This window comes from Lactuca serriola, chromosome 6 (assembly GCF_051521515.1).
Source record: "Lactuca serriola cultivar US96UC23 chromosome 6, Lser_US96UC23_V15, whole genome shotgun sequence".
Taxonomy (NCBI): Eukaryota; Viridiplantae; Streptophyta; class Magnoliopsida; order Asterales; family Asteraceae; genus Lactuca; species Lactuca serriola.
In genome coordinates this window covers 41,065,538-41,075,375 of record NC_136413.1, presented here as the reverse complement: position 1 = coordinate 41,075,375, position 9,838 = coordinate 41,065,538, and the positions used below count along the sequence as shown (strand labels likewise).

General features: G+C 40.5%; 1 protein-coding gene across 1 annotated transcript; it reads right to left on the bottom strand.

The window, feature by feature from the left end:
* Positions 1-6,982: 6,982 nt before the first annotated feature.
* On the bottom strand, positions 6,983-9,593 carry LOC145057965 (large ribosomal subunit protein mL102 (rPPR5)-like). Its single transcript, XM_079005878.1, has one exon. It carries the CDS (start codon positions 9,468-9,470, stop codon positions 7,170-7,172), a length of 2,301 nt encoding a protein of 766 aa, XP_078862004.1. The 5' UTR covers positions 9,471-9,593; the 3' UTR covers positions 6,983-7,169.
* Between the last annotated feature and the right edge of the window lie 245 nt (positions 9,594-9,838).

The following is a 9,838-nucleotide window of genomic DNA, read 5'->3' as shown; positions in this document are numbered from 1 at the left end:
CGAGGCAGCTGAAGCCTCACGAGGTGAACTACCCGACACATGATTTAGAGTTGGGGGCGGTGGTTTTCGCCCTCCAAATTTGGCGGCATTACCTCTATGGGGTTCGATGTACCATTTACACGGACCACAAAAGTTTGAGGTACCTCATGGATCAGCCGAATCTGAACATGAGGCAGCGTCGGTGGTTGGACGTGGTGAAGGATTATGATTGCGAGATCCTTTATCACCCGGGAAGGCCAATGTGGTGGCCGATGCGCTTAACCGCAAGGTGGCACCGATCAGGGATATTTGCATGAGGATGACTGTGGTGACTCCCCTTGTTGGAGCAGATTCGGGAAGCTCAGCAGGAGGCTATGAAGGAAGAACATCGGAAGAGTGAGCGAATAGTGGGTCAAGTCACCTCCTTCGATTATGATAGCCAAGGGTTATTGACACTACACCGTAGGGTGTGGGTGTCGTATCATGGAGGCATGCGCCAGGTCTTGATGGAGGAGGCGCACAAATCCCGATTCTCTATTCATCCAGGGGCGACGAAGATGTATCGGGATCTTCGCTTGGACTATTAGTGGCCCTGCATGAAGCGGGATGCGGCGTGGTACGTCGAGCGGTGTTTGACCTGCAGGAAGGTCAAGGCCGAGCACCAGAGACCGCATGGCAAGATGCAGCCGTTGGATATCCCGTTGTGGAAATGAGAGGATATTACGATGGATTTCATCACAAAGCTTCCCCGGACGACGCGAGGAGTAGATTCGATTTGGGTCATCGTGGATCGATTGACCAAGAGCGCCCATTTTATTTCGATTCAGGAAAGTATCTCGGCCGAAAAGTTGGCCGATATCTACATCAGGGAGATAGTGGCGCGGCACGGGGTGCCAGTTTCAGTGATATCAGATCGAGATGTGCGGTTCACTTCCAGGTTTTGGAAGAAATTCCATGACGAGTTGGGCACTCGTCTGCACTTTAGCACCGCTTTTCACCCGCAGACGGATGGTCAGAGTGAGCGGACCATCCAGACTTTGGAGGATATGTTGCGGGCATGCGTACTAGAATTTGGTGGTAGCTGGGATACCTATCTTCCCTTGGTTGAGTTCTCGTACAACAACAGCTACCACGCGAGTATTGACCGTCCCCCATTCGAGATGTTGTACGGTCGGAAGTGCAGGACCCCGATATGTTGGGGCGAAGTTGGCCAGAGGATCATGGGGAGCACCGAGGTGGTGCTCAAGACGACCGAGAGAATTCAGCAGGTCCGGAGCAGGCTTCAGACTGCGTAGAGTCGGCAGAAAAGTTATGCCGACAAGCGTCGATCAGACCTGGAGTTCCAGGTCGGGGATATGGTTCTCCTGAAAGTGTCGCCTTGGAAAGGCGTCATTCGATTCAGGAAGCGGGGCAAGTTGGGCCCGAGATACATTGGACCGTTCAGGGTTGTAGCCCGGGTGGGCAAGGTGGCGTATAGGCTGGATCTGCTAGCCGAGCTCAGCCAGATCCACAGCACCTTCCATGTCTCCCAGCTGCGGAAGTGTCTCATGGATGATTCGGCGGTGGTGCCGTTAGAGGATATATAGGTTGATGACAGCCTGAATTACATAGAGCACCCAGTCGCAATCCTCGACCGGAAGTCGAAGGATCTAAGGAACAAGAGGGTGGAATTAGTGAAGGTGCCGTGGCAGCACCGAAAGGGGTCCGAGTGGACTTGGGAGCCGGTGGAAGAAATGATGGAGCATTACCCCGAGCGGTTTCAGGATCGAGCAGCAGACTTCGAGGACGAAGTCTAAAATAAGTGGGGGAGATTTGTAGCACCTTGTTCCTGGTACGTAAAATTTATCTTAGTGTTTTTCATTTTTAGCCTTGGACTCGGCGAGTTGCAGGTCCGACTCGTCGAGTAGAGACGGGATCCGGAACACGTTTAAGTTGGCGACTCGGCGAGTCCGTATTCTGGACTTGGCGAGTCCCCGCTGTTTGATGAAACCCTAAATTTCAAGGGTTTGCACCCTATTTAAACCCTTTTATCCGCCCCCAAGCTCGCCCCCATTCACCCTTAGAGCTCTATACTTCGTTCAAGCCTTGTTCCTTGTGAATTTGAAGCTTTTTGGTGTGTTTTCTTGAAGATTTGTTGAGGGAAGGAGTGTGGATCAAGAAGAGAAGAAGGAGGCCAGGCATATTTGGGTTATCTCAGTGATTTCCTGGAGGTATAACTTAGTTTCCCTCTGTTTTCATGCTTATTGTCCTTTGTAGCTCCATGAAAGTCCTTCTTGAGCCTTTCCCCAAGCTTGTTTGTGCATTGTGGGTTGTAATAAGTTGTTAGCCTCCAGATCTAGGCATGATTGAGATCCAGGAGCTTGGATCTACTGCCTTTATGGAGCCATATTGCATGAAAGCCCTAGATCTACTCTTTTGGTGCATTTTGAGCCCTAAAACCCTCATGGGTGTTTATTTACACGTAAAGTTGGAAACTTTACGTGTTAATCAGGCCCTAGACACCCACATCTATGATTGACATGAGTTGGATTCAAGCAGAATCGCGTGTATAGTATTTGCATGTGGCCGACTCGGCGAGTCGTTCATCTGACTCGGCGAGTCGAGTCGCGAGTCCCCGAGTTTTCCCCCTTTCGTGTTTGCGGGGTGGAGTAGTGAGTCATGGGGTGTGACTCAGTGGGTCAGAAGCCAGACTCACTCATGAAGTAACTCGGCGAGTCAATGCCATGACTCGGCGAGTTCAAGGCAATCTTTTTGCCTCAAGAACAACTCGGCGGGTTGTTCATACAACTCGGCGAGTCACAGCATAGAGTGTTCTTTGGATGAAGATGAACTCGACGAGTTGTTCATACAACTCGGCGAGTGGGATGAAGGACTATTGGCCTTGGGTTTAGAAGGAGAACTCGTCGAGTCAACGCCTAACTCGACGAGTAGAGACGGATTTATGGTCAGACTAAGGGACAGGGACTCGACGAGTTGGCAAGTCAACTCGACGAGTCAGGTCAACTGGCAGTTGACTTTGACTTTAACTCTTAGCTGGTTAGGGGTAAATGGTCATGTTATCCTGAGGTCGGTTAGCAGTATTTGACTAAGTGTTTTGTGGGAATTATTAGCCGGAGGATTTCCGGAGCGGCAGCAACAGAAGACAGTTAGTTCCCACACCGATCAGCAGCTACTTTGAGGTGAGTTACCTTCCAGTAGCGGTGGGTCCACGGCTACAATGTCGGCCTACCAGTAGGAGTTGTATGTTAGATGATTGTCTTCGTGATAACATCAAGGTTTGCTACTACCTGATATGTTATACGCTGGCATTATATGTATATGTGATAGTAGTAGAGTTCGGTTGTAGGACCGAAGGGTAAGTCAGACACCCCAGATATGTCTGGCAGTATGTGATAGTACGGTTATATGCTGACATGATATGTTATTTGCTATAGTGGTAGTAGGGGGAACTAGTCCCCAAGTTTCGGTCGTTAGGACCGAAGGGTAGATCGGACACCCCAGATATGTATGATAATATGTTATGTTATGATATATGTGATAGTAGCAGTAGGGGTGAAATAGTCCCTGAGGATCGGTTGTTAGGACCGATGGGTAGTCAGCACCCCAGAACGGCTTGACATGGGTAGTCAGCACCCCAGAACGACTAGACACGGGTAGGTCGGCACCCCAGAATGGCCGTACCGGGTAGGTCGGGCACCCCAGAATTGCCCGGCAGTATGCATGATATGTGAATGTATGGTATGTGGTATGTTGGGGGAACTCACTAAGCTTCGTGCTTACAGTTTTCAGTTTTGGTTTCAGGTACCTCTTCTTCGAAGGGGAAAGAGCTGGCGCGGTAGCAGTACATCACACACATGCTTGTATTCCGCATCATGAGATCTTCCTGGGGATTTGTACTCTAACACTTTTATGTTTTATCAAAATGTTTTCCAGGCATGCACTATCTTTTGTGAAATGATATGATTGTTGAACGTTTATTTCTAATGTTTCGCTAAGTATATGTTTTAAAAAAATGAAATTTTTTGGCTCGTATTTTTGGGATGTTACAAAAAATGAAAGAAGAAAACGAAGGCGACTTACGCTGTTGGGTGACTGTTATAGCGAGTGGGCTGCTCTGGTGGCCTCCTTGGTTTTTCTCCTTCTATTCCATTGGCAACACACAAGGGATAAGGGGAAAGAAATATCGAAGTAGCAGCAGAGGGAAGAGACGATCCTCAGGGGTGTTTGGTTGTTTTCGATCGATAGGAAGGAGGGGTGGAGGAGGGTTGTCGGTTCTCCTTTTTGTCACCGATGGTGTAGAAACAAGAGAGAGAGAGAGAAAAAAAAAAGATGATTATTTTCTTTTCTTTTTATCTTTAAATTAAAATAGTATTTGAAAAATTAAAAAAATATAAAAATGAAAGTAAAAGGGTATAATCGTCATATCAGCCAACACTGTCCTCCGCTTGATCAACGGGATTTTAGACCGACCATCTTTTGTCCTCCGCTTGATCAACGAGATTTTAGACTGACCATCTTTTGCTCCCTATGAGAACCGAGACATCATACTCTTCAGTTGGGACAAGACTTTACGAGACCCTTTGAAAATAAACATAAAAAAATACCTAAACTACCCAAAACAACTTTTTAAATAGTCGTATGAACTCCAACATAGAGCATTTTAACTTTCCATTTAAAAAGTTTATTCATGAATTTTTCCAACAATCACCTTTATGCCTATATAAAGATATACAATTCAAGATGTCTTCCAAATGAAACATCTCTCTATTATTGTAGACTTGACCAATGAACTATCTTCTGTTTACAAACCACCGACCACCTAGTTTATATATATATATATATATATATATATATATATATATATATATATATATATATATATATATATATATATATATATATATATATATATATATAATTAAATGATCATTTTTATACACCATTAAAGCATTTGCATAGAATCCTCATAAAAATACAACAATGGATAAATTGCCTTTTGATTCTTGATTAGAAAATATAAGAAATATTTAATTTTTCTTGATTCTTTTGTATGTTTGTAAATAAGGTATTCATATACCAGATATTTATTTCTAAGTTGGAATTATTTATATGTAATAAGAAAGTTTTTTTTTATGGTTTGATATTTTCACATATGTTACATTTACTACAATGGTGGATCCAAAACAAAATGTCAGGGTAGCACACTGAATTTTAGTCGTAACACACTGAAAAATTAAAACTATGCAAAAAAAAATTCTTAAAAAATTTCTACTTTCCTAAGATCCAGGGGTAGCAAAGGTTATCCCGGGCATACACTTAGGTCCGTCAATGATTTAATATATACATTATAAAAAAAGACATTAAATGGTTCTTCACACTTGAATTCAAAATACTTCGAATAAAAATGTTGAATCATGATTGGATATTTTGGTATGTGAACCTTTTCATCTCAGAAGATATTATTAATAGAGAATAAAATAAATTAGATTAAACATTTTCTTTCACAAAAAAATCTTGGAAGCAAATGTTGGGTTGTGTAAAAGCCACATCCCATTGTTTTAAATCACTCCATGAAGAGACAAAAAGGTGGCCACAACTGTCAAAAAATAATTAAAAGCCACGATGGCTGATAGAGATACAGATTTCTCAAAACCCTTGATAACTTCTTCCCTATATGCCCCTTCACATATACAACTTCCCATGTACAAAATACCCAAAATACCCTTCTCATGAACTATAAGATATCCAAGACCAAATTGACTGTTTCCAACACCAAAAGAACAATATATATACCTTAAGACATTGGCCCAATGGACCAAATTGACTTAATCCAATTTGAATATGCACAGAATCAGACATTGGATAAGCCAAAAAATGAGAGGCTGTCACACAAATGTGTTGATCAATTGGCCAAATAGCTACACTAGGATAAAGACACATACATCCTCAATGCATCACTTGTTTGTACTGTACAACTCATTTTAACAAAAACTTGCTTCAAGTAAGTGCCGTTAATTTGGCTTCCATTAACACTTGAATAAATACGTAGAAAAAGTGAGAAACTAAAAACAAGAAGTGAAACTACAACCAAATGGCTTTTTGGTATGCTTATTACTGTGTCTAGTAAGAGGTTAAATTCAGACCGTTTAATACAATAATTAGAAGTTTTTGATTTGGTCATATAGTCTCTAATATGCCTCTTATCTGGTAAGAAGCTAGGTAGTAGATGGCTCGATTGACTGATACCACAATTAAAAGCCTCTAATTTGGTCATATAGCCTCTAATATGCTTATTACCAGGTCTAGTAAAAAGTTGGGTAGTAAGAGACTCGATCTGACTCATTCAGATTCAAACCGTTTGATACCACAATTAAAATCTTCTAGTTTGGTCATATAGCCTCTTACTAGGTCTAGTAAGCTGGTGAAGCTGGGTATTAAGAGGTTAGGAAAGCTGGGTGGTAAGAGATTCGATCTGACTCATTCAGATTCAGACTGTTTGATATCACAATTAAAATCTTCTAGTTTGGTCATATAACCTCTTACTAGGTCTAGTAACCTAAGAAGTTGGGTATTAAGAGGTTAGGAAAGTTGGATAGTAAGAGACTCAATATGACTTATTCAGATTCAGACTGTTTGATACCACAATTAAAATCTTTTAGTTTGGTCATATAGCCTCTTACTAGGTCTAGTAAGGTGGTCTAATAAGAAGCTGGGTAGTAAGAGGTTAGGGATCTGACTCGGTCAAATTCATTCAGACCGTTTTATACTATAATTAGAAGCTTCTGATTTAGTCATATTGTCTAAGGTCGATATCACTCATTCAAATACCACTCAATCAACAACTATCAAACAACAACCCTTTCATTTTTTTATCATTTGAAAATTTAAAGCCAAAAATAAATGATAAATCTCAATAATTATGATACAAGATTCACATAAAGATATGCTCTCATTACCAATTTCCCATTAACTTGATACTCTAAAAAAATCAAAACATGCTACATAAAAGCAACCCAACCATCTTCATAAACTAACAAAAATCAAATCAAAATACAATATTCTATGAAAGAGTTCCAACTTGTAAAATAAACTAGTGAGGTGCATGTTACAATAACTCCATTAGAGTTTATTATGTGACAAACAAAATCAAAACTAAAATTCAAGTGACTCATCATCACTCATCTCAAAACTCACAAAACCGATGCTTGTTTCTTCACTTTCTTCCCTTTCTCCTTCCCCATAATCATCCTTGACAAAACATCCGCCTGTTGTGTGTTCCCTTGTTCTTTCAAAACCCTAATCAACTCCTCACCACTACTTTTATCAGTCACTCCTCCTTTCTCTTTAATCTTACACAAAATCGAATAAGCATTAAGTGTCTTTCCAGCTTTCAAAAGAGCATCCAAAACCTTATCATAACTCGAAAACTCAACCCCATAATCTCTCTCCAAAACAAAATCCAACAATTTCACAGCAGCAATTGTCTTTCCTTTCTCACAAACAACCGAAATCAACCCATCAAAATCAGGCCCAAATCCAACATTCATCAATAACTCGATTCTCCCCAAAGCTTCTTCCACATGACCCCTTAACAAAAGAGCTTCCAAGATTCTTGAAACCAAATCTTTATGATCTTTAACACCCTTTTCAATCATCATTTTCATTACCCGACTTGCGGTTTGTACTCTTCCATCTTCAAACAAACTTTCCATTACTGATTTGAAGATTAATGAATCCGGGTCATGCCCGTTTTCAATCATGGATTCAAGAACCGTTTTCGCATCAGAAGGTTCTTGTTTCTTCAAGTAGCTTTCAATCAACATCTTGTAAGAAGTTTTATCAGATGAAACGTTTCTTCTCATCATGATCTTTAAAAGTTCAAAAGCTGAATCGGGTGTTCCTTCTTTTGAATGACCTTGTATTAAACTGTTGAAAGAAACCGAATCTAAAACACCCATTTTCATTAATTGGCGAAATAATGTTTCGGCTTTTGATGTCATGTTGTTGTTGCAAAGATAGTCAATCATTGGGTTGAATAAGTTTGACTCGAGTTCTAAAGTACCCTTTGTGTTCAACACGATTTCTTGTTCTATAAGTTGATCTAACAACTTCACAGCTTCATCATAAACCCCGGAGTTTAAAAGATTTACAATTAGAACCCCGTAATGTTGAGCTTCAGGGGTGATGTTTAAACGAATCATGGATTTAAGAGCATCTGTAGCTAAATCAAGATTACCTGATTTGCATTGACCTGAGATTAATTGTAGAAAAATGGAGTTATCATGTGGGAGAAGATGTCGATGTGTCATTTCTTTCATGATTGTATGTGCTTCTGACATTTTTTCTGCTTCACAAAGACCAGGTAATAGAGTGGAATATGTGAAAGAATTCGGTTTAATTCCAAAAGATTTCATTTCTTCATATAGCTTCAATGCATCATCTATTTTATTAGCTGTAACATACCCTTTGATCATGGTGGTGTAGCTGATTACAGTTGGTTCGATGTTTCTTGCTTTCATTTCCATGAAGAATTTTTCAGATTCTTCGATCTTTTTGACACGATTAAACCCGTTGATCATTGTGTTATAAGTGACAACATCTGGGGAAATTTCACGGGTTTTCATGTCTTCAAAGAATCTGTTTGCAGTTTCTACTCTTGAAGAAAGGAAAAACCCCCAAATCATGAGATTGTAAGTGTGTCTTGAAGGGATTATGCTTTCTGCTAACATTTTATTGAAGTACCTTTTCGCCATCATATATCTTCCTCTTCTCATTATCACCTTGAATAAAGTGTCGTATGATTTTATAGTTCTTGGAACACCTAATTCCTCCATGCTCCTGAAAATCTTCACGCTTTCTTGAACAATTCCGGCTTTTCCATAGCTATCGATCAATACAATGAACAAATCTTCATCCCATGTGAGACCCTTTTTAGGCATATCGAGCAAAATTAACCTCGCATGATTAAGCTTTGAAGCTTTACCCAAAATTTCTATGATCTTGTAATGTGTTTCTCGGTCATGTTTGAACAAACCCGAGCGCTCAACCCACCGGAAAAACTGTAAAGCATGGTCGGGATTTCGAGCACTATGCAATACATTGTAAACCAGATTGTGATCAAACACAGGGACTAATGTTCGAATCGAGTTCTGTAAACGAGTCGTCCATGCCCTATTTGCCATCATTCTGCAAATTATATCTTCAATTTTTTCTGGGTTTCGATGCTTACCTCGTGGGATTCCGGGTTCGCGATTCTGGATCGTCCCTGGTTGTGCTTCTTCATGGGTCGAGACCGGTTTCTCAGGATGTGATTCGGCGGAAAAATCTGGAGCTTCCGTTTTGGGGGTTTCTTCATTTGTGGGTGTATCTGCGGAAGACGATGAGCAGAAAAAGCAGAGACCCGGATGCTGTGAATTGGAGATTCTTGCAAGATTGGAGAAGAAGCTGTGTTTCAATACATGGGGTTTTGATGCAGCGATTAAAGACATCATTTTGATGTTTTGGAAGATCGGAATGGGAGAGTGACAATGTTACAGTGTAGGAGAAGAGAGACGTGCGTGGTTGCTGAGGGCTAGGGTTTAGAACTGGGTTCAGGGTCGATCAAATTGTTAAAAAAAATAAAATAAAAAATAAAAAAGAGAGAGAAAAAACCATATTCTTTGTTTATAGCAAAATATAAAGAGAAAATTAACCACATTGAAATGTTTTCTATATCATGATCCTTTAAAACATAATATATGTCTTTCTTTCATTTTTTTTAAATATGTTTCCTAAAAAAAACATAACTGTCATATGTTGGACCGGTTTCATGGTCATAAGGTTAGGATAAATCACAAAATATTAACAATATTTAAGACAT